Source organism: Schistocerca cancellata, chromosome 4 (genome assembly GCF_023864275.1).
Source record: "Schistocerca cancellata isolate TAMUIC-IGC-003103 chromosome 4, iqSchCanc2.1, whole genome shotgun sequence".
Taxonomy (NCBI): Eukaryota; Metazoa; Arthropoda; class Insecta; order Orthoptera; family Acrididae; genus Schistocerca; species Schistocerca cancellata.
Window position 1 is genome coordinate 127,646,947 of NC_064629.1, and position 26,311 is coordinate 127,673,257.

Below are 26,311 nucleotides of genomic sequence, written 5' to 3' on the forward strand. Positions count from 1 at the left end.
TCGCGACAGGCGTGAATGGAGGGACGAATGGAGACGTGTCGTCTTCAGCTATGAGAGTCGCTTCTGCCTTGGTGCCAATGATGGTCGTATGCGTGTTTGGCGCCGTGCAGGTGAGCGCCACAATCAGGACTGCATACGACCGAGGCACACAGGGCCAACACCCGGCATCATGGTGTGGGGAGCGATCTCCTACACTGGCCGTACACCACTGGTGATCGTCGAGGGGACACTGAATAGTGCACAGTACATCCAAACCGTCATCGAACCCATCGTTCTACCATTCCTAGACCGGCAAGGGAACTTGCTGTTCCAACAGGACAATGCACGTCCGCATGTATCCCGTGCCACCCAACGTGCTCTAGAAGGTGTAAGTCAACTACCCTGGCCAGCAAGATCTCCGGATCTGTCCCCCATTGAGCATGTTTGGGACTGTATGAAGCGTCGTCTCACGCGGTCTGCACGTCCAGCACGAACGCTGGTCCAACTGAGGCGCCAGGTGGAAATGGCATGGCAAGCCGTTCCACAGGACTACATCCAGCATCTCTACGATCGTCTCCATGGGAGAATAGCAGCCTGCATTGCTGCGAAAGGTGGATATACACTGTACTAGTGCCGACATTGTGCATGCTCTGTTGCCTGTGTCTATGTGCCTGTGGTTCTGTCAGTGTGATCATGTGATGTATCTGACCCCAGGAATGTGTCAATAAAGTTTCCCCTTCCTGGGACAATGAATTCACGGTGTTCTTATTTCAATTTCCAGGAGTGTATTTTGTTCGAATATTATGGAATGTCTAAAAGAGAATGGTCTATTGACATACAATCAACATAGATTTAGAAAACATCGTTCTTGCGCAACACAACTAGCTCTTTACTCACATGAAGTGTTGAGTGCAATCGAGAAGAGATTTCAAATTGATTCCGTATTTCTACATTTCCAGAAGGCTTTTGATACCGTACATCACAAGCGCCTTGTAATCAAACTGCGCGCTTATAGAATATCGTCTCAGTCATCAGATTGGATTCGTGATTTCCTGTCAGAAAGGTCACAGTTCGTAGTAATTGATGGAACATCATAGAGTAAAACAGGCCCTCTGCTGTTCCTTATTTATATAAACGATCCAGGAGACAATCTGAGCAGCCGTCTTAGGTTGTTTGCAGATGATGCTGTCGTTTATCGTCTAGTAAAGTCATCAGCAGATTAAACCAAATTTCAAAAAGACTTAGAAAAGATATCTGTATGGTGCGAAAATTGTCAGTTGACCGTAAATAATGAAAAGTATGTCATCCACATGAGTGCTAAAAGGTATCCGTTAAACTTCGGTTACACGATAAATCAATCGAAACTAAAGGCCGTAAATTACGAACAACTTAAACTGGAAAGAATACATAGGAAATGTTGCCGGGAAGGCGAACGAAAGATTGCCTACATTACACTTGCCCGTTATCTTCTGCAGTAGTGCTGCGCGATGTTGGGAGATCCTTACTAGATGGGGTTAACGGAGTAAATCGAGAAGTTTCAAAGAAGGGCAGAACGTTTTGTACTATCGAGAAGCAGGGGAGAGAGTGTCACGGACATGATACAGGATTGGGGGTGGACATCACTTTACAGAGGCGTTTCTCGTTGCGGCGGGATCTCGTCACGGAATTTCAATCACCAACTTTCTCCTCGGAATGCGAAAATATTTTGTTGACGCCGACGTACATATGGAGACACGATCAGCATAATAAAATAAGGGAGATCTGAGCTGGCACGGAAACATACAGGTGGTTGTATTTTCCCGCTCACTGTTCGAGAGTGGAATAATAGAGAATTATTGTGAAGATTGTTCGGTGAACCGTCTGCCAGGCACTTAAGTGCGATTTGTAGAGTATGCATGTAGATGTAGGTGTACTGGTATTCTGATAACTTCAAGCTTCCAATATAATGCACACAAACTTCCAGTGACTAATGACCAATGAGTGACACCAACAGGAGTGGACTAAAGTTCAGAGAATTTAATTTCATTTGAGATGTCAACTTCAGACCGTCTCCTATTGTAGCTAAAGGAATACCTTGCTGAGGAAGCTTATCTTATAGGAGGAACCTATAAAAGTCACTTGCGGGATGATTCGGCAAGACAACACGTCTATTTACCTGAGTGTCCATAACAACGCATCGTAATTTTACGAATAATCGATGTTTTAATTGCACCTCAACAAACACAAGTGTCTCTCCACTTCATTTACATTTTACACTGATGCCACCTTGAGTGAATTTAGCTGCTTCAAAGAGCAGTATGAATGGATGGAAATCATCGTCGATTACCGTGTTCAGTTGTCTACCTCCATCTTCCCCTCAACGATGTTGCTTCCGTCAGCTTCAAACAGCTGCAAATTCACAGCAAAAGTGGAATCATACGATTAGTCTGCGATAGAATGTCAAAAAAATGTTTTTGGTTCATCTCATATAAATTGTTTAGTCTTGCGCATTGTATGTGCTTCTTGAGAGAAATACTAACGTTGCACGGTTAATGTATCAAGTGCTTTAGGAGCGATGTAGCATTCTGCCAATACCTTCCTGCATTCTCCTAAACTTCTTCCCAGACGCCTTCCGTAAGACGATGAAACCCAAGTATGTCATTCAGGATTCACAACCGCAGTCTCAGCACTTAACTGGTCATCTGGTATTATTTTTTTGAAGAGATCATTTTTTGTTGGGATCACTTTAGCGCTCCGACATGGTGGCGCTCGATCACGAATACTCGATTCGGAATGGATGGCTATGGAAATTTAATAGACGGAGCCATTTTGGAAATAGAAGCTCCACTGCACTGTTTCTATTTTATTTATTCATATTTCGCTTCCTTGTGACTATCTTCGGGACAGTAGGCCCATTTTAAACCGTTTATTCGCATAACCAGCTTAGTTGTCGAGCTGGAACCTTCCATGCCGGCCGCGGTGACCGAGCGGTTCTAGGCGCTTCAGTCTGGAACCGCGCGACTGTTACGGTCGCAGGTTCGAATCCTGCATCGGGCATGGGTGTGTGTGATGTCCTTAGGTTAGTTAGGTTTAAGTAGTTCTAAGTTCTAGAGGACTTATGACCTCAGATGTTAAGTCCCATAGTGCTCAGAGCCATTTGAACCATTTTGAACCTTTCATCGTCATTGATCACGTTTACACTTGAGTCTGTGACCAATGATGATGTCAGGTTTCAGCTGATTACAAGAAAAAGCACTTGGAAATGGGGCAACGACCGCGAAACTAGTCGCTTAAAGTGAAATATAAATTAAAACCAGTGAAGTTTACTGCGATACTTCTACTTCCAAAGCAAATGCTACTCATTAGCTATCACCTTAAAAATAGATTTTTTTTTAACTAATGAAGAAGATCGTGAGAAAATTCATTGATAGAATTTGGACTGCAAGACAAAAATGGTTTGCCGGGTCCTGGATTGACTTCCCAATTTTTCCATTGTGAGAAATGGAATGGTAGTATAAGACGTAGTTAATATTAATCCGTTTGTCAGACGGCCCCATGATGCAGTTTTTGAACGGAAGGTGCCAGCCCTTTGATTTCTCTATTACCTTCCTTTTTGTTTTCATAGTCGCCCATTACAGTCGGAACACAATTTTTACTGAATGCAGTCGTCAATATCGAAATCATGTAGAGTTTCGAGGAAGGCAACAACGAGACGCCTTCGAAAGGACATTGCCCAGTTTTCGCTCTGCTTCACAGTCCTCTGAATGTGAGTGGCTCCATCTGGCGTGGACGTGTGTCGCTGGGGCTAGATGACACGTGTCGACACCTTCTGCAGAAGGGCAGACAAGTTTATCGCGAAACGTAGTTGCGGGCGTGAAGGCCAGGGCGCAAGCGCCGATAGCCTACGACCCGGACTCAACCTCTGCCTCGCCAAGTTCAGGGTTCTTGTTTATCTTCGGCTGACTAACCAACACCCGATAACAGCGGGAATCACATACGATTCTTTCTCGCTAGTTTGTGTCTTATCTCGTCCTCCTAAAACCTGGCACTTATTGTAGAAATTTGCCACGTAGAGGGAAGATTGCCTTCAGTAACTTTTTAATTACTAAATCAAAATCCACAGTTGTACCCTACAGCAACCGTGAAGTATGTGGGAGTTGATAGATAATGCACCTGTACCATTTACCCCTTCTTATACCATTCACGAACGGTGCGCAAGAACAACGATTAACGGTACACCACCGCATGAGACCGGATTTCTCTAATTTTATCTTCTCGGTTTTTGCTGAAGATGTACGCGGTAGAATGTGATATGCTTGTGGACTCGTCTTGAAACATCCAGTGAGTGAGGTGGCGCAGTGGGTAAGTCATTGGACCTGCATATGGGAGGCGGGCTGTTCAAATCTTCGTCCGCGCATGCAGATTTAACTTTCTTGTGGTTTCCTTAAATCGATTAGTGCCGGGATGTTTTGATGTTTTATTTCAGAAGAGCACCGCCCATTTCTTTCCGAATCCATGTGCACTCTGAGCTTGTGCCCGATCTCTATCGAACTCGTCGTATCGCCGGCCGCTGTGACCGAGCGGCTCTAGGCGCTTCAGTCTGGAACCGCGCGACCGCTACGATCGGGCGTGGATGTGTGAGACGTCCTTAGGTTAGTTAGGTTTAGGTAGATCTAAGTTCTAGGGGACTAATGACCTCAGTTGTTAAGTCCCATAGTGCTCAGAGCCATTTGAACCATTTGAACTCTTCGTCGTCGACGAGCCGTTAGATTATTAATCTTCGTTCCTTCCTTGGAATATCCGCTTTCTGAGTTTCCTGATAATCGACGTATTTATTGTAGAGTCTTCCACTGGAGCTGAACATTTGTGTGAAGCTCTCGTTCTGAGTGATCAAACTCGTGAGCAATCGCACAGCTCACTCTCTACCTCAACTATTAATGTAACTAGTAGCAAATACCAGTTTGGCGAGTAGGACTCGAGAATAGGTCGCCGGCCGGAGGGCCGAGCGCTTCTAGGCGCTACAGTCTAGAACCGCGCAGGTTCGAATCCTGCCTCGGGCATGGATGTGTGTGATGCCCTTAGGTTAGTTAAGTTTCAGTAGTTCTAAGTTCTAGGGGACTGATGACCTCAGAAGTTAAGTCCCATAGTGCTCAGAGCCATTTGAAGCATTGGAGAATAGGTCGGGCGGGAGTTCGGGGTGTGGGGTCAGCAAACCACAGTTAGTTTTCGTGACCTGGAGCAACTATTGCTCTGTCAAGTATCTCCTCCGTTGATATCATGAGGCTGTGACTCTCATTGTAGCTATCACTTTTTTTCGTTGTGGATTACCTTCTCGTATCAAGAGTTGATTATCCTCAGGTCTCTCTTCCTTTCGTAAAAGTTGTCTAGTGACGCGAAGTCCTGTATAAAACTGTGTCCTCCACAGACAACCCCAGGGTGCTACTGACGTAATTTACCGGCTCGTATTGTAGAAATTTGTCACGCAGCCTTACGGAGCTGCCTAACAGAGCGTAGATGGGGTTCGCGAATTCTTCAGTAAGTAGTCCCAAAACCTGGATTTTTGGCATTGATTTTTGCCTCGCTCTGTTCAGTGTTATGGCATTATTTGACGACTTCTCTATGCGTTTATGTAAAGTGTAATATACACTAGACAACTGTAGATCATCAGTGCCAGTTCTCATACAGAATCTGAGCTGCTTATAACATGGTTTGATAGTTTCCTCAAATAGCGTCGTGATTCAGTGGTTAAATACTGGGCTGTTATGAGGAAGCAGTCTGGTTCCTTATGTGCTCCAAGCGACTGGCTAACCCTATCCAAACCAGCCAATGTTCCATTTATAACTGCTTCTCCGGGCGTATGGAGCTAAACCTGAAAGAAAGGGAAAAGTTAAAGAAGACTCTCACAAATACTTGATCGTATGATACGTTCTTATCCGACTCGTATAATCTGTATTCTTAGCCAGAGTTGAAGATATTTGATTCTACGAAAAAACTTATTGTAACCCGCAAAGAATAATAGTTTGATAAATTACATGAGAAATATTTACATTCAACGAATTTCGAGGTGTAATACCTCACCATGAGCAGGTTATATTTCTTACCACTTATGGTTAACTGTTAAGAGTGATGCTATTCGGATACTTTGGTGAGAAGCACAAAAGATAAGGAACGTAAGCGGATAAAATTACGCTGCATACATAATAACATCACCTTAGAATTTCAAATGGTTCAAATGGCTCTGAGCACTATGGGACTTGACAGCTGAGGTCATCAGTCCCCTAGAACTTAGAACTACTTAAACCTAACTAACCTAATGACATCACACACATTCATGCCCGAGGCAGGATTCGAACCTGCGACCGTAGCGGTCACGCGGTTCCAGACTGAAGCGCCTAGAACCGCTCGGGCACACTGGCCAGCTCACCTTAGAAGTTTGTATTAATTATCTATTTTTTATTGGAAGATGAACAAAGATTGTATTATCACTGAGACAGAGCGGTTATAGGCGTCAAATAGCGTCGAAGGTAAATGACAGTAGTAGTGTGCATATTATCACTTCTGATGTAAAAAAATGACGATATATGTATATTATTGCTATATCTATTATTGCTATAACTTAGAACTACTTAAACCTGATTAACCTAAGGACATCAGACACATCCATACCCGAGGCAGGATTCGAACCTGCGACTGTGGCGGTCGCGCGATTCCAGACTGAAGCGCCTAGAACCGCTCGGCCACATCGGCCGGCGTGGCATCTGGTCCAGAGAGTATACTTCACCAGTTTTGGACGAGCATGAGGTGAAGAAGTGGCTCATCGTCTGATTCGGCACTCTGTCGTAGACTAGACGAGACCGTAGAACACTGCTTGTATTTGATCCGTAGGTTGGATGTGTTCGTTCACCTAGTCGGCCTCTTTCATGGTCTGCTTAAGATGCAGACACCGACTTGTTTTCACTACACATTCATCCGCGATAGAGTTCCACCGAACAGATAGCTTCATCCACATCATATAGCTGCTTTCTCAAAACATCGTTTTCAAGTCAGAGCCAGAAACCTCCCTCAAGATGTTTTAATGAGAGTTACGTGACATTTCTGTCACTAACTACAGAAGTAGCCTTTCATTTACCAAACCTGAAAAATTGTACTAAGAATGGCTTCCATATTTATTGAACTTAAGTTTCGTTAAGCGAGAGAAGAGCTTCGTGTGAGCCGAGAATCGGAAGCCGCTGGAGGGTATAATGCTAGACATTAGAGCCTACCAACTCTATTTAACTGATTTTCATTCGAAAAAACATTTGATTTGTATTTTAAAATAGTCCAGGAGTAAATATACTATTAACGCAAACAATTAGGTCCATTCATACCGATTGGGCGAGTACTGACTAGAATGTATCGAGGGAACAGAGATCTTTATCATCTAATTCACGATATCACGACGCGACTGCTCTCGGCCATACGAAAACAACTAGGACAGTACTAGCCTGTTGATGTACTCGCATTTACTTATGAAAAATCATAAACAAGAGAGATATTTTTTGTAGTATAGTGGTATTAGTGGCAACAGAAAAAGGATGTGTCATAGCTCAATGGAGAGATAAAGCCCAACGTCAGCGGCAACGTATTAAAAATATATAAATATAAATGCCGTGCGAAATTTGGAATCGTATTCAATATTACTCGCTCGTATAAATGCCCGAGTACCTCAAATCAATTGAGCCATTCTGGGTACAGATTCACGAGAGTTTATTCTATTTAACGTATTGCTACTGAAAAGTTTCAATCAATAAAATGAGGCAATTAAAAGGAAGTGGACAATAACTGTGGATTCTTCAGATGGGAGTCTCATTTAATCCTGCGTGCGTAATGACGCCAAGGTTTTCATGGAAACAATTAGTTTATTAATACACTGCAATCAAATAATTTTAATCAACAAACATGAAAGCCCTAATTCAATAGTTGACAGCCCAACGGAAATTTTTATTTGGAAGTTTGTGGTAAGGTCTTATGGGACCAAACTGCTGAGGTCATCGGTCCCTAGCCGCGCGGGATTAGCCGAGCGGTCTCAGGCGCTGCACTCATGGACTGTGCGGCTGGTCCCGGCGGAGGTTCGAGTCCTCCCGCGGGCATGGGTGTGTGTGTTTGTCCTTAGGATAATTTAGGTTAAGTAGTGTGTAAGCTTAGGGGACTGATGACCTTAGCAGTTAAGTCCCATAAGATTTCACACACATTTGAATCATCGGTCCCTAAGCCTACACACTACTTAATCTAACTTAAAGTAACTTACGCTATGAACAACACATACACACACTCTCACACACTTGTGCCCGTGGGAGAACTCGAACCTCCGACGAGGGGAGCCGAACGAGCCGTGACAAGGCGCCTGAAACCGCGCGGCTACCCCGCGCGGCGACAGCCCAACGGCAGGTGTTTGTACGGCAGAGATAACCAATAATAAAGCTAGTGCGTTTCGACTCGCAAAGATCCAAGATTTCGCTTGTAACGGTTGTGTAACATCAGCCACACCCAGAAGTGATGACTGGACGATATATGCTGTTATTCCGACAGGCGTTCCTCACGAACGGTCCAAGCGTGGAAACTCTGCTTACCATTGCGTCAGTAACACACAGGCCAGCCCCGACAACTCTGTTGAAGTCGGATACACAACGGAATATCTTTCATCTTTGTTGCACAACAAATGGCCCACAAATTGCAACCGTGATGGATGACATGTATAGATTGACCCGCTATAGGAATTAAATCATTAATGCAGTTTACCACCAAGTAAAGTTTGCTCCCTTGAAAATATGACATGGGTAAAAGCATCTGACAACCCGAGGCCAGCCAGTGCACATAACAGCGATTTACTTAACTTAATCTCGCATTTTAGTACAGAATTCTTGATAGCATTTACGCAACTGTCGTCCGGTTCTTTATGGAACTTTGAGGTGTTACCGTAATGTCTTCTTCTTCTTCTTCTTCTTGCGTTACGGCCTCTGTAGGACCACAGGTATCCCCTTCGTGGACTGCATTTTCCTCTTCTTCTCCCAGAACCTCTTCATTCTTTCTCTTCTCCTCTCCCGCTCTTCTTCCGAGATATTCAGTTTCCATTTCTCCTGGCGGCTCCACTGGTGACATTCTAATCTTTTCCTGTATTCTTCTCTGTCATATATTTGTCGGTGTATATTTGTTCCTCCAATTTTCCTTTCCTTCGACCTTGATCCCCAATTCCAACCAGTCCTTCCGAGGTTCAACAACCCACTTGGTTCCTGTCGTTCCCCTTATCCTCCCTGTTGTTTCCCACACTCTCATCGTCATTCTGTCCATACTCATCCTAACTACATGCCCAGCAAACTTTGCCCTTTTGAGTCTGATTTACCCGGATATTGTTCTCACGTTCCGGTACAATTCTTCCCTAGGTCTTCGCATCCTAACTACATGCCCAGCAAACTTTGCCCTTTTGAGTCTGATTTACCCGGATATTGTTCTCACGTTCCGGTACAATTCTTCCCTAGGTCTTCGCATCCACCTCTTTTGGGACCTAGTATTTTTCTCAGTATTTTTCTCTCTTCTTTCTCTAGTTGTTCTGCCCCATTTCTTCCTAGTGTCATCGTCTCAGCAGCATATAATACTGCATTCCTCACTGTTACCGTAATGTGTTATAAATACACTCTTTTACATGTCTTTTTGGAGACTAAGAAGACTTTATTTGCTTTACCTGCCAAATATTACTTTCTGTATTTGAAGTACCTTAGGAGGGTCGTTGATTAGTAGTGCACCTTCAATCCTAAACCCTCCATTTAATTTAGATTAGCATTGATTAAGAGCGATGTAGCTTTAGGAGACAGACTAAATCCCGGATACACCTTGAGTTTTCCTATTCTTACCAGTAGAGTAATGAGTGAGATTCTTTCCCTAGTGTAATCGTTCGGAGTAAATGAAAGTGATTATTATGTGTAAATTATATCACTATGTTTGCACTACTGAAGATGAAGGCTGATCCTCTGTGCCACGAAACACTCATTTCAAAAATGAACCATTGAAATTTCCTCGGTAAAAATCCCTATCCGAAACTTTAATCGTCAGTAAGAGTGGTTTGTGACGTTATTACACGTGCGGTTTCGGAGAGATTCGAAATGCGTTGGCGCTGATTATGGTAATCAGACACTTATTCTCGATCTTTCCTGCCAATTTCCCACCGACAGCATTCAAACCAGCTTCCTCTTCCTCAGGCACTATGGATAAGTACTTTCCTGTTAGAACGAAGAGACGCAGCGAAGCTGCTTTGCGTTATCGTCAGTAGTAACGTAACACTCATCACATCGACAATAGCCTAAAATGTACTTCTTAACGTGTTTTCCTCTTTCATCTCTTCTAAGTGAATGTTGGACTCATCCTTCATTAGTGCCTCGCATTCGCGTTACACGAGCGAAACAGGAATCTGATGACCACCAGACGGATGGTACGCAAGCTTTTTTTTTTTTTTTACCGTTTAGACTGAGTAACTCGTAATATGTGTCGTAGATCAGTCTGACGGCTGGAAGGGGAAAGTAACAAACGGGCGAATACTCGGAAACGTAAGGCGGAATTCCGTAGATTCGAAGAGGAAATAGGGACAAAGAAGAGCTTGGCACTCAAACCAATCTAGGTGTAACCCCCCCCCCCCCCTCCCCCTACATTATCTCATTCTGAGTAAAGTTATTGCTCTTGAGCAAGTCGTAGAAATCGACATATTTTGATAAAAAATCGTCCGAATATGTCAAATGAAAATGACGTCTGATAGTTGCTTAATACCACAATTAAATCAGCACAGATCTTTATATCACTTCATACAAGAATCGAAGGATTTATACTTTCGTTAACAGCTGCAAATGAAATAAATTAGAATGTATTAAGTTAGCGATAAGAAATACAATGCTTGCTACAAACTGAAAAAAAATTTTTTCTATTTCAGTTGCGGGGGACTGCAACCATCAATGCACACGTAAGTATTTTCTGTGTTACTGTAGTAATGCTAAACATAAACACTATCAATTTACTAAAAAAGTAAATAATATCTGCCTAGAACTAGGAATTTGAATTATCCTACGTAACTTCTAATAAAATTTATTCAGCTTTGAAACAATTATAAATTTTTGAGTGTTGTATATGTGTTACAGCACCATTTTATTTGCAGTCGTTTTACTTATATAATTACGGTTAGTTTGTAATCTTAGATCTTCATGTACTAAAAATTGAGCAAATTTGGTCCATGAACGTAGGTTGGGACGTAACGCTGGACCGCGCGACCCTACCGGCATCAGTATTCTTACAGTGCTTGTCGCCGACTGTCATCCGCAATTTTCAACACTTCCGCCCAGTACGTTAACAGTTTATTTCAAGCTGCTGCCTTTGACGTACCATTTGCTCACACTGAAATTTTACATAGCAAGTTCCATCAGCACTGCATTCAAACGCAGTCTTGGACGTGTAGGTTGTCCATGACGCACGAAGGCAACGTGAATTGTAGTGTAAGATCGTATTTATTAGACAAAAATGCACTTAATTTTCAATTTTTCTATACAGTCCCAATTTAGGTCGATGAAAGTTGTCCAAGGGTTTTCCAATGAGTAATTTCATCCAAAAAGTGCGTTTCTGGAAGATATGAAAAGTGTTCGTCTACGTTTGCGACGCTCTATTTATTGTACACAGGACGTTGCCAGGCGCAGTTTTCTTTACGTATGGGAGTAGGTGGAAGTCAGAGTGTGCTAAAAATAAGTGAAGTGGATCTAGAAATGCTAAGCTAAACTGCGTTTTCATATGTACCTTTTACAGAGGAAATCCCTGTAGTACTGCCCCAGCTTAATTCTCGTGCCACGGCAAAAATGAGTGGTACAGGCGTCAGTGTCAATGCCATTGAGAAAGAGCTGAAATCGCTAAAATTGAACAAAGCGCTATGGCCCGATGTAATCCCTATCAAATTATAAACAGAACTTACGGTTGAGCTACCCCTCTTTCAACAACAATATACTATAGATCCCATGTTAGATAAAGTCACTATGTGATAGAAGGTATCTGGACACCTGGCTGAAAATGACTTACAAGTTCGTGGCTCCCCCCATCGGTAATGCTGCAATTCAATATAGTGATGACAGCTTCCACTCTCGCAGGCATACGTTCAATCAAGTGCTGGAAGGTTCTTGGGGAATGGCAGTCCATTCTTCACGGAGTGCTGCACTGAGGAGAGGTATCGATGTCGGTTGGTGAGGCCTGGCACGAAGTCGGCGTTCCAAAATATCCCAAAGGTATTCTATAGGATTCAGGTCAGGACCTTGTGCAGGCCGCTCCATTACAAGGATGTTATTGTCGTGTAACCACTCCGCCACAGGCCGTGCATTATGAACAGGTGCTGGATCGTGTTGAAAGATGCAATCGCCATCCCCGAATTGCTCTTCAACAGTGGCAAGCAAGAAGGCGCTTAAAACCTCAATGTAGGCCTGTGCTGTGATAGTGCCACACAAAACAAGGGGTGTAAGCCCCCTCCATGAAAAACACGACCACGCCATAACACCACCGCCTCCGAATTAAACTGTTGACAAATGACGTTCACCGGGCATTCACCATACCCACACACTGCCATCGGATCAGCACATTGTGTACCGTGATTCGTGACTCCACACAACGTTTTTCCACTGTTCAATCGTCCAGTGTTTACGCTTATTACAGCAAGCGAGGCGTCGTTTTGGCATTTACCGGCGTGTTGTGTGGCTTATGAGCAGCCGCTCGACCATGAAATCGAAGTTTTCTCACCTCCCGCCTAACTGTCATAGTAGTTTCAGTGGATCCTGCTGCAGTCTGGAATACCTGTGTGATGGTCTGGATAGATGTCAGCTTATTACACATTACGACCCTCTTCAATTGTTGGCGGTCTCTGTCAGTCAACATACGAGGTCGGCCTGTACGCTTTTGTGCTGTACGTGTCCCTTCACGTTCCCACTTCACTATCACATCGCGAACAGTGGACATAGGGATGTTTAGGAGTTTGGATATCTCGCGTACAGACGTATGACACAAGTGACACCCAATCACCTGACCACGTTCGAAGCCCGTGAATTTCGCGGAGCGCCCCATTCTGCAGCCTCACGATGTCTAATGATTACTGAGGTCGCTGATATGGAGTACCTGGCAGTAGATGGCAGCACAATGCACTTAATATGAAAAAGGTATGTTTTTCGGGTGTCCGAATACTTTTGATCACATAGTGTATGTCCAGCAGCTGGACGATAGCAAAAGACCACAGGTCACTCCCACGTGCAAGAAGGGTAGCACAAGTGATCCACAGAACTGTCGTCCAGTATGTTTGCCATCCAAATCTTGTAGAATCTTAAACACAGTCTGAGCTCAGACTTAATGAGGTTTCTCTAACAGAACGACCTCCTCAAGGGCAGCGTACCTGGATTACGAAAACATCGTGTCAATCCTTGCTTTTCGCAGCCTTCCTGACTACCGAAAAGGAATTGAGTTAGCATCACACCGACGCTTATCCACGAAAAGACGATCATATTAGGCATCAAACGAATTTTGGGACTTAACTGAGGATTTCTTGGTAGGGAGGACGTAGCAAGTTATATCGGATTGGGGGTCAATGGCGTACCGTGTGTAGAAGTAAGCTCAGATGTGTCCCAGGGACGTGCGTCGAGTCACTTGCCGCTCATGTTGCCTGTTAATGAGCATGCAGGTAATATTTATATTAAGCTTAGACTTTTCACATATTATGGAGTTATCTATAATGAAGTGCTGTCTGAAAAAAGCTCCACAAATATTCACTCAGATCTTGATAAGAGTTTCAAGAGATACAACGCTACTAAAGTCTACTTAAAAAGTTTCATTAACCAGCAATGAGTGAAGAATTTAGAAACATACGACGACGCTCTACGCAAGGCCGCCCATACAACAGTTTAATAGTTTGTAGTGAGTAGGGGGGGGGGGGCACCTGTAGGTCTTTAAATCATTTTCTTGAAAGAATAACACCTGACTACTCTACATTTTTTTCCTTTGCCTGAGAGCCAGAGGGGGTGTCCACCTCTTGCTTCCGGGTGTGGACGGCCTTGGCTCTACATAGCGCTCCAGCAGGTACCTCGAAGACAAAATTAGATCGATTACAGCGTGCATAGAGGCATTTGAGCAATCATTCTTTCCGAGAGCGTCCATATGCGAATGGAACGTGTAGAAGCCGTAGTAACTGGTACAATGGAAAGTACCCTCTGCCATAACTGAGGCGACAAAAGTCATGAAATAGTTATATGCACATATATGCAGATGGCGGTAGTATCGCGTACACAAGGTATAAAATGGCAGTGCGTTGGCGGAGCTCAGGTGATGCATATGGAAAGGTTTCCGACGTAATTATGGGCGCTCGACGGGAATTAACAGACTTTGAACGTGGACTGGTAGTTGCAGCTAGACACATGAGACATTACATTTGGGAAAACCTTAGAGCAGGGGCGGGCAGGAATCCTGCACGTGTGCGGTGGACTTGCACGCGTGCAGTTAACAGGTGTTCTGCGTGCACACAGGGGCAAGCTGGCCACCCGCTTATCTCCCCTCTCCACCATACCTTCTGTCCGCTCTTTCCTGTGCAATGGATTTTGTTTCCTAGCTTGCTTTATTGAATGAAGGAATAAGATTAGTAGGAGTACTTGAAAGATGTCGTGTTTTGAAAGAGTACTTATTACCTACGATGCGTTTTATTTAATTATCACAGGTGGAGTGGAACAAAATTTCTACATACAGACAAACGCAAACAGTTACTTAAATTTTCATCTCTGATGTTCGCTCTTAACCGACACTTACTAATTCAGCAAATGGTTTTCCAGCTCTCGCTGTATTAAGCGCAATATTATAACTGTACGTACGGCTGGGCTATTAGTGTGGTCGTCCTGAAAAACTAAAAACAGTGCTCCATAAAATGTTAAATCAGTTAGATGAGAGACATGGGGAAAGAAAGTCGCAAATCTCTCGTGACAACAGCAACTACGACAGATTCATCTAGTATCGTCAGATCGCTCTTCTTAAGCTCAGTCAATTTCCCCATCCGCTCAGAATCCGACAATGAATTGTACTCGTCCTTCTGAAAATTGTTATAATGGCCTTCAATACCAAACTTCCGCTGACCAGCGAGAATACTGCCACATATTAAACATTTCGAATTTTCACATTTTTTGCACAAAGAAAAAATGATTCTCCCATTACTTTTTAAAAGATAGCAAATCTCCACTTCTCCGTTTCCTTGTTTCACTCTGCATTTTCCGGTTCTTGAAATACAACGTTCACTACGTAGTGGTCGCTTCGCATCGACGTCCGCAGCTTACCCGGTACTACAGTGCCGTAACCTGCCGGCTGTCGCCACTGCCCCGGTCGACGACTGCACGCGAGCAGCACACGTGCAGCGCTGTGCGCTCACGAGCCGCGTGCAACGTTTGCCCGCCCCTGCCTTAGAGAATTCAATATCCCGACATCCACAGTGTCAAGACAGTTCCTAGAATACCAAATTTGAGCTACACTACTGGCCATTAAAATTGCTACACCGAGAAGAAATGAAGATGATAAACGCGTATTCATTGGACAAATATACTAGAACTGACATGTGATTACATTTTCACGCAATTTTGGAGCATAGATCCTGAGAAATCAGTACCCATAACAACCACCTCTGGCCGTAATAACGGCCTTGATACGCCTGGGCATTGAGTCAAACAGAGCCTGGATGGCGTGTACAGGTACAGCTGCCGGTGCAGCTTCAACACGATACCACAGTTCATCAAGAGTAGTGACTGGCGTATTGTGACGAGCCAGTTGCTCGGGTAGAGCCACGGGTCGTAGCACATCTGAAATGTAACGTCCACTGTTCAAAGTGCCGTCAATGCGAACAAGAGGCGACCGAGACGTGTAACCAATGGCACCCCATACCATCACGCCGGGTGATACGCCAGTATGGCGATGTCGCCAAATACGAATACGACCATCATGATGCTGTAAACAGAACCTGGATTCACCCGATAAAATGACGTTTTGCTATTCGTGCACCTAGGTTCGTCGTCGAGAACACCATCGCAGCCGCTCCTGTCTGTGATGAAGCGTCAAGGGTAACCGCAGCCATGGTCTCCGAGCTGATAGTCCATGCTGCTGCAAACGTCGTCGAACTGTTCGTGCAGATGGTTGTTGTCTTGCAAACGTCCCCATCTGTTGACTTAGGGATCGAGACGTGGCTGCACGATCCGTTACAGCCATGCGGATAAGATGCCTGTCATCTCGACTGCTAGTGATACGAGGCCGTTGGGATCCAGCACGGCGTTCCGTATTACCCTCCTGACTCCGCCGATTCCATATTCTGCTAACAGTCATTGGATCTCGACCAGCGCGAGCAAGCAATGTCGCGATCGATAAACCGCAATCGCGATAGGCTACAATCCGACCTTTATCAAAGTCGGAACCATGATGGTACGCATTTCACCTCCTTACACAAGGCATCACAACAACGTTTCACCAGGCAACGCCGGTCAACTGCTGTTTGTGTATGAGAAATCGGTTGGAAACTTTCCTCATGTCAGCACGTTGTAGGTATCGCCACCGGCGCCAACCTTGTGTGAACGCTCTGAAAAGCTAATCATTTGCATATCACAGCATCTTCTTCCCGTCGGTTAAATTTGGCGTCTGTAGCACGTTATCTTCGTGGTGTAGCAATTTTAATGGCCAGTAGTGTATATGAATGGCAAGCATACGAAATATCTGTTGAGAAGCTGTATAGGAGAAACTATTTTGTGATATACTGGTAGCGCAATTTACCGATGAGCCAAAACATTGTGACCACCTGTTTAATAGCGTGTTGGTCCACTGTGCAAACACAATACGGCAGCGATTCTGCTTAGTTTGGATTCTACAAGCCCTTGTCAGGTTTCCAGAAGTGTGTGTGCACCAGGTCTATATGCACAGATCAAGCAATTCCTGCAATTATGGGATGGTGGTTTTGGCCACGTAGCTGGCACGCAATATGTGTTGCAATGGGTGCAGATCAAGCACGTTTCCTGACCAAGACATTATAGTGTGAGTTCACTATAATGCTCCTTAAACCACCGTAGCACAATTCTGACCTTGCGACATTGGCAGTTATCCTCCTGGAACATGTCATCGCCATAGGGGGAGACTTCAAGCATGAAGCGATGCAGGTGGTCCGCAATAATGTTCACGTAGTTCACTGCTGTCATGATGCCTTCGATTACCACCATAGATACCATGGAAGCCCAACTCAATGTACCGCACACCATAATTACGTCCTCACTGGCCTACATCTCTGGTAAGATGCATATTTCAGGCAGCCATTCGCCTGGATAACCGCGTGTAAGGACTCAACCATCGACCTGGTGTAACAAAAAATGTGACTCATTCGACTGGCGACACTTTTCTATTGATCCACAGTGAAGACTCAGTGAAGCTGTGCCCACTGCATTCATAGCTGACAGTGTTGTTGGCTTAACAGAGGAATACGTAGGGGTCGTGGGATGTGGTGCTCTATGTTCAACCATGGCCTTTGGACGGTGCTCTGAAACACTTGTGTCTGCACCAGGATTGTCAGATCTACCACAGATCACTGCCTTTCCTGGATTACACGGATCCTCCAACCACTGCGTTTTGTGATGAGACGTGGTCGTACAATACCACACGGCCTACTCAGTATTTCACCATCTTTCAACCACTTTCCATAGGTGCTCACGACTGTAGTACACCAACAGACGACCATCTTCGGTGTTTCAGAGATTCTCGTTTTCAGCCGCAGCTCCAGAACAATGTGCCCTTTGTCAAAAGCGCTTATATCAGTGAATTTATGCATTTCCGGCCCCACGCATCTTCGCTATAATGACAATCCACTCGTCTCTCTACCGCTTACATTGCTTCCTAGTGTGTCACGTGTTCGCAACACCACTCTCACGCTCATTGAAATTAGTGGTGGGCAGTGGTCATAATGTTTTGGCTCATTAGTGTATTTATTAATGCAACAAAAACATAATTTCACTGACAGCAAGGCAGAAAAATTTTCATCTGTCAGGATTGCAGTAGACTTCACTTTGCTCAATGCTGCATTGGAATTAATGTTTCTGTCTCACTTTTGGTGATCAGAGAGAGGGAGAGTCGTTGTTAGAGATGAAAAGCTGAAATGCGCACATTTTGTAGCAAAGGAAAGATTACAGCACTGAATTCTGAAGTTTAACTCATCTTATCCTCACATCAGACCTTGGTGGCAGCCAGTTGCTGCTAGCTTCAGTGGTAAGTACCACTCGCTTTGCCACCTAAAAAAAATCTGAGAAAATCGTACCTATTAACTTGTTCACTCTCGAAGAGTTCTGGCGAGCTGATTGGCTGTAGCGCAGTAGCTGCTTCGATAGAAATCGTTAAGACTTCGGGCAGATATTCACTTGTTTTCCGTAGCTACCAACCTTAGCTCTCCATAGTGTGTGCGAAGTAAGCAGGTAGAGCTCATCTCTTTGGTGTGAAGAATACCTTCATTGAACATGCAAATAAATTTATTCTATTCTAGATTCGATTCTGTAATCTCCAACTCCGTGTGGTACATTTTTGTTTACGAGTTCCGGTACGAAGACGTGCTGAACACATTGCTATCTGTCTACTATCGCTTGACTGGGTTGGGTGCGCCAAAATACAGTAGCTGGCGGCACCAACTCGTTGGTAACGTAGAAAAGAAATCGGGAAGGTCATTGAATTCCGCCTTTTGGATGAAAGTTCTGATGACAGAATGCACACAATACTTGTACAAATCGAAGAAGTAAATGAGGTGGGAAGGACAGTGTATCGGTTTCATTTGTATATATATATATATATATATATATATATATATATATATATATATACACACAAACACAAACAAACAGCAAAATTTTTTCGTTCTTATGTAAATGCCAAGGCAAGGGGATTACAATTAATAAAGTAGGGCCTGTGATCTAGAGATGATTACATAGCGTAATATACTTAGAGAAGGACGGGACAGAAAGGGCCAACTTGAATCATTTACTCTGTTGTGATAATAAATAGGCACACACACTGCAAGAGGTAGAAATTCCCCAAATGAGACGAAAACTGACAAGTAGCAATCCAAAATTGGTTGACAAGTGCAGCACATTGATACGTGTAATGTGTATATTGATTGTCCCTCCCATTAAAATGGAAAGCTATGCACTATATACTAAACATATCGGACAATGGACATATGCTCTCACAGTGACTGAAAGGACAACTGTATTTTTTTTTAATGTTGCTTGTCAAACCAGTTCGTGATTAACTTATTGTGCAGATGGGTGTATCGCCCACAGATCGCTCAGACTTAAGTGTGCATATCAAGTAATGTTTACCTAGATGTTTGTGTGGTCTGCTTTACTTTCCAGCAGCAGAGGAGATAGATTAAATGCTGACTCATAAACAGTTTCAAGGGGATTACAATTAATAAAGTAGGGCCTGTGGTCTAGAGATGAGACCAGGTTCGAACACATGAATACGCTTAAATATCCCAATTTTGGTTTTATGTGGGTTTCCTAAATTACGACAGTTTAAAAGTGCTCTACAGATTATTGAAACTACTACTGCTACTACGACTATGACTGCCCCAGCTGCTGCTACAGTGCTGAAAGGAGATAAAATAATTTGTATTAATGGTATACCATAAACCAGGTATACTTTGCACCATTTTTTTCTGACACTTTTTCAAATGCTCTCCAATCTCCCATATTGGATGGACAGATTTTCTTCTGGTATGGATACTTTTAAGAGTAGGTTAAAGCAGCTGTATAGAGCCTGATCATTATAAATTTCTAATTTTTTTCTTTATACACCCAAAAAATATGATGCTAAGTATCCTCATAGGAAGAGGATACTTTTCACCAATTTAAAGGTTCCATGGAATATAGAACCAGGAATGGATGGGGTGCAAATTTGTCACTTGCCAAGGTTACTTTGTACCATATTCACCAACATATGCCATCTGAAGTATGTGAAAAAGTTTATTAACACACATAAATACCTTTATTACAGATACAAAAACCACAAAATTATAAAATTAGAGACTTTTTAAAAAAATAAAAAACTTATCACAATTCAATTCATAACCAAATTTCGTATGATTCAGGCATTGCCGAGTTGCGTAGGTGGTTTAATGAACCAAAAAATATCTTCCTAACCATAAATTAAATTAGCAGCACTCGTGGGCCACTTTCAATCTTTATTTGATGTCTGCATGGTAAAAATCACAACTTCGTTGTTACATTTAACTATTTTTCCTTGAAACAGCCCATTTTCATATGTGGAGATTGCAAACTCCACACTTATTTTCTTCAGAGGAAGTAAACTTACAGAAATTCCATCTCCATAAACTCTAGCTGAGTTTACTCTCAGAGCAGTTGCTGACTTTGATTTCTTGATTGAGATTCTGCACTTGTTACAGTAGCAATGTATTCTCTCCTTTTATTACCATTTTTTCAATTCATTCTCTTTCCCAACACAAATAGAGTTCGCAGTTAGTGCTTCAGCAAATCCTGTGGAATTGTTTTCATGGGCAACACAAGACAGTTGGCTTTCCAGTCTTCAGAGAATGATGTCTGTTTACCTCATTAACTATTGTTTGCCTAGGTATGCTGAAATGGATTTCTGCAGCCCTTGTTGACATTATTCATTCTATAATTGCATCAAACATTTATCCAGCACCTCCAAAGAATATTCTGCATAACAACAAATTCCAGGTATTCTATTATGATTTGTCGGTATGTTAGTAATGAAACAGCCGAAGAAAAGGCTGTAGAACTAAGAAACCACAGAAAAAACACATGTACAGCCTGTGGTGCAGTATTATTTATAATCAGTTCAGGAAAATAATTGATCTTGTTACTTTGCTCAGCAACACTGTTGGTGCAAAGTAACCCCAATACAACCTAAATGTTGGCAGGCATTTATACTTACTTGAACTGTGCCTTTCTGTGGTAACTTACAGTGAGAGATTTTATGATACAGATATTCTAAAAGTACTGTGAGTCAAATAAACTTTTTTCTTATCTTAGAAATGCTTTCAGGTGTCAGAACTACATGAAAGTATTAACATCAAAATTACAGAAGAAATAGATGCAATATTCCCACAACACACTATGACAAATCCAAGCATTCTGGGTACAATAAAGACCTCCAGAATTGAGTTAAGCAATGTCAACTATCGAACCAAAGGTGAATTATCAACTATCGATTAGTATTTTGCTCACCAGATTACAAGGAAAACCATTTGGGACACGATGCAAAGTATCCCCAGTTCGCAGAATGCGAAATAAAGAATTTCAAAAGCATTATGGTACTGTAGTCTCAATAATACTGTTTTGTTTTTGAAGTAACTGTACTAGGCCTTATAAGGCTCTCTAAACACAATGGAATCATAGAGCATGTTTAGTGATGATTGGAAACAATAGAAATTGTTAGGAGGAAAGAGAAACCCTTAAAAATTAAAAAAAGAAACGAGACCTGAAAGTGTGAACTTGGGGAAAATTGCAGAAATTATATGGCATGCCATAGATTCTCCAATTGTGTGAATGTGGTCTAATCTAGGCCAATGTGAAGCCATACAGATGTTCCATAGAGCTATAGTCTATGTGAATGTTAAGCCACTCAGATGTCCCCTAGAGCTGCAGTTCAAGTAAATCCCTTGGATGCTTACATTTCTGCTTTATCTGTTGTCTAATATAATTTGTTATATGATATTAATCAAGGGCATTTTTGAGGATGAGAGATTTGTTACCTGGAAGAAAAGAGTGATATTATAATGCCTGAAGTGGAAGTAGAAGAGTGACAATGGGAAAGGCAGCTGGTATGGATGAAATCATCATGGAGATGATAAAGGCAGTTGAATATACTGGGCTACAGTATATGGACTCAAAAATGTGTGCCTGAAGAATTCCAATGTCCAAGAAGGGAGACATAAAAGTATTTAACTTCGAGCCACATTAAAATTATGTACCAGACTGGGACCCCAATCTGGTACCTATGCCTTTCATGGGCAAGTGTTCTACTGACAGAGTGAAAATTCATTCTGGAGAAAAGAATGTGATAAGTATCAAGGGTTCCATTGCACACCCCACCACAGAGTGAAAATTCATTCTGGAGAAAACAATGTGATAATTATCGAGGGTTCACACTCATATTATAAGTAGCAAAAATAATTGAGAGGATACTGGGAAAGAAGAATGAGGGGAAATGTGGGAGTTCAGTCAGAAGAGGAGCAGTATGGCTTTTGTCATGGTAGATCGACAGTGAACTCAATCTCTAGTATGAGACAATTGGTGGAAAGGCGTTGGAAGTACCAAAAAGATCTGATAGTGACATTTCTTCACAGTGAAGGCATCGAATAGTGTTCCCAGAGAAAAGGTATGGGAAGCTTTGAATTGAAAGACAGCTGGAAAACAAAAAATTAAAATTCTTCAGTGTATGACAATTACTTCACTGTGTCCAGACCCAAGTTGGAAGGACGGATTGGTTTAGGAATGTTACAATGCTGAGGTAAGGAAGTGTGGTGTTGCAATTACTATTTATAATGGTTGTGGGTGAAATCATAAAAGATACAAAAAAAAGGGTCATAGAGGAAGGGAGATGAAGTTATTGTTATTTGTCAATGGTACTGTATTGTGGGGTACTAACAGTAATTATGTACAGGAAATCTAGAAATCTTAAACGAAAAAATCAAGAAATATGGAATGAAATGCAGTTTAGAGAAGAGCACTGTGGTGGTAACTGGAGGAGACAGAATACGTAAAGGATAAATTCACATTAAAAGACAGGATATTGAAATTGTGGACAACTTTAAATATTTAGGTAGTGTGAGAATGCAAGAACAGAGGCAGAAAGGGTGCAACAGATCCATGCATTTTATCAGTATAGGAGGTGCATAGTCTGGGTAAGGGAGATGCCAGTGAAGTGTAAGGAAGTGCTGTGCAAGACATGCTTTACACCTGTACTAATGTATGCATTGGAGACCTGGATGATGACAAGAAGAGAACAGAGTAGAATCCAAGAAAGTGAAATGAAATCCCCAGGTAGTATGTTAGGGAAAATGAGGAGGGACAGATTGAGAAATTAGGAAGGAAATTGGAGTAGGCAAGTTGGATGATATAACTGAGGAGAGTAGGTTAAAATGGTTTGGACATGTAAAGAGAATGGATGATGGAAAAATACCAAAATGAATGCTGGAGGCCAAGTTTGAGAGCAAGAGGGATACCCTGAGCAAGATGGATTAACTTGATCAAGACCATTTTAAGGAGAAACCTGTCCAGGAACAAAACAGTCACAGAAGATGAATGATGGAAAGAGGGTGGAAAGTGGAGAAGTACCTTATGTCCCAACCCAGCTTGATGTTGAATGAATGGGAAATGAAGATGACAAATGAGAGTTGTGAAGTTCTCTGAATCCTCCACAAATCAGCTATTGACATTTATTATTTTTTGCATCCACATGTCAGTCATGTTGCCACATATTCATTTAATTTAACATGAAGGAGTGTCACATAAGGCAACTACATATCAGGTAAATTTTATTCTGTGTGTTTTCACATTTTTATTGTTTGTGTATTGTGTTTCTGAGAAATAAGTGAGGGATTAGTGTAGCATTTGCATAAGTGTGTGTGGAAAACTGTCATAGAATACATAGTGAGGCTAGCAAGTATACTGGTACTGGTTAAATGGCTGACAGTCCAGTGTACAAAGTCATTTCAGGGCTGGCACGCTTTTCTCTCTCAGGTACTACATATTAAACTATTGTAGTCTTCATGTTGTATAGGAAGAACTCTTCACATATTATAATTTATGTTACAAGTTACCTGAAGCTAGCTGTGTGTAAATCAAAGAACATTGTATAATAGGTACCAACGAAATGAGGGAGTGCAGCTGTTGAGACACTGACTTCATATTCAGGAGGATATAGTTTTCTATGTCCAGCCAATCTGATGTAGATTTTCCATGATTTTTCTAAATCACTTCAGGCAGATGCTGGGATGGTTCCTTCATCAAGGCCATGGCCAAACAACCACTTGTCCTATCCTCATAAAGCATACTTATGTATTCTGTGTATATGTATATTTTGAGCTATTGATTTCCATTATATTATCATGAAAATTTGTATGTGATTCTAAAACGATGATTGGATTTATAAAAATAAGTAACGTAAATGAGAGCCAAAAGCATTTATATAACATTTGTAAACTTCAAAAACTCTTATGATTCAGTTGACAGGGAGACAGTGTTCAACACCTTAAAAGAGTTTGGATGATGATGATGATGATGATGATGATGATTGGTTTGTGGGGCACTCAACTGTGCCCGTACACATTCCCAATGTGAACACTGTTCAGTCTTGTAACTTTCATGAATGATGATGGAATGATGAGAACAACACAAGCACCCAGTCTCCAGGCAGAGAAAATCCCCAACCCAGCCAGGAAGCAAACCCGGGACCCCGTGATCCAGAGGTAGCAATGCTAGCCACTAGGCCATGAGTTACGGACAAAGAGTTTGGAGCTGACAACAAATTAGTGTCACTCTTACAAGACATTGATTGTTTAGATTTTGCAGATGATCTTGCTATTTTAGCTAAATCTCCTACAGTAAATAGTTTCAAAAAACAGACCAATGTACATTTTTTGAAAAAACAGTGTATATGACAGATGCAAAGGAGGCATTAAGATACATGGAAACTGGTTACACAAGAATAAAATACAAAATTTAAATACCTAGGTGAAGTAATACAACCAAATGGTTTGGACAAAGAAGCTAACTTAGCAATGGTGAGGAAAATGGAAGCGGCTTTTCAGTGAACAAAAAAGCTGTATAACAAGAAATTTACCTCCATAAATGCAAAACTCTGTCACCACAACACTGTCAAGAAAGTCTATGCTTCAGGATACCTTTCATTAAATACAACCAAGCAGTTAGGTGAAATAGAAAAGAAGGAAACGAAAATAATAATGAAAATCTTGAGACAAAAATATGGCAATGGGAAATGGAAATTAAGAAGCAATAAAGAAGTTTATGAAGGAATAGGACCAATATTAAGACACAAAGAGGAAGAGAAGAGTTGTATGCTATGGACATCTAAAAAGGAGAGATGACAACATAATAACAAAAAGAATTTTTAACTTTTTTAACAAAATCAATTATGTGGATCAGGGAAGTTGAAGCAGACCTTAGGGAAATGGAAATATGGAGGAAGAAATAGGAGAAAGGAAAAAGTATGGAGCAAAAGTAAATAAGTTTCAAGGCCTTCAGGAGGAAACAAACAAAAAGACAGGCACAATGTGGATAGAAGAAAGAACAGAAAAACTCAGGTAGTAATAAAGAACTACTGGAAAGAGAGAGAGGAGGAAAGAAAGAAGATATAAGTCGTTTATGTGATCCTCAGTAGGCCAGTCCAAGAAAATAAATAAATGACTCTACTGAATTCATACTTCTAAATATTATCATGGTTTGACATAGTGGTTCACATTTGTGGCCAGTTAATAGAAAAATATGAGTTTTCTTACCAACCATGTCATATTCAAAGACTGTCAGATATTTATAATTTTTTTCTGTCTTTAGTGAGGCATGGTTTGATTTAGAAAACACTCTTCAAATATGTGAATGTCTTTACATGGAGTATGTGTTGCTAAGTCAGTCACAGTCAAATCCCTAGCTCAGGTAACTCGAAGGTTGCTACTACTGTACAACAATTCAAAAAATAATTGTATCAGTGTGATTTATCTTATAGTAATATTACAGTCCCATTTTTCCCACAAAATGATGTTTACCTCGTACTACAGTAGTGTGATTTATCATATATTAATGTTGCAGCTCCCTTTTTTCTACAAATTGATGTATACTCTCCATTAAAGTAGCCATTAAGTGTATAATGACATTCGTTATTCCAGACAAATAGGCAAATCCTTTTACTCAAACGCTACTCCAAAGGATCAACTGTAATTCCAAGGCTGTCTAATTTATTTGTGAGGCATATTTAATAAAATTTCATTCCATTTCCCTGCTACTGAAATCATGTAGATTTCTATCTTTTATGGAGAATAAAACACAATATGTTTGTTTCAGCAGCTCAATCATCAGTATTCCAGTATCAAAAAGGACATACGTACACCTACAGCTTTGAAGGAACAACATTGACAAGTTTACCAGGTACACAGGGTGAACCAGTTCGACTGAAACTGAAAGCAACAGCTGATTTAAGTGTTGCAGATGAGTGTAACAGGGTTCTGAGGCTACGTGGTGTCACAATCAGTGGTCCAGACTCAAAGGTAGGG

At 41.9% G+C, this 26,311-nt stretch overlaps 1 protein-coding gene across 4 annotated transcripts in view; it reads left to right on the plus strand.

Moving 5' to 3' along the window:
- LOC126185194 (apolipophorins) overlaps positions 1-26,311 on the plus strand; it is a 126,039-nt gene that overhangs the window by 8,686 nt on the left and 91,042 nt on the right. For 2 of the 4 annotated variants that reach the window (XM_049928063.1, XM_049928065.1), the window contains exons 2-3: positions 10,913-10,942; positions 26,106-26,305. In XM_049928063.1, the coding sequence (XP_049784020.1) occupies positions 10,913-10,942; positions 26,106-26,305 (230 nt within the window). Of the gene's footprint in view, positions 1-10,912; positions 10,943-26,102; positions 26,306-26,311 lie in introns of all 4 variants that reach the window. The other 2 variants (XM_049928062.1, XM_049928064.1) reach the window with 1 other exon arrangement.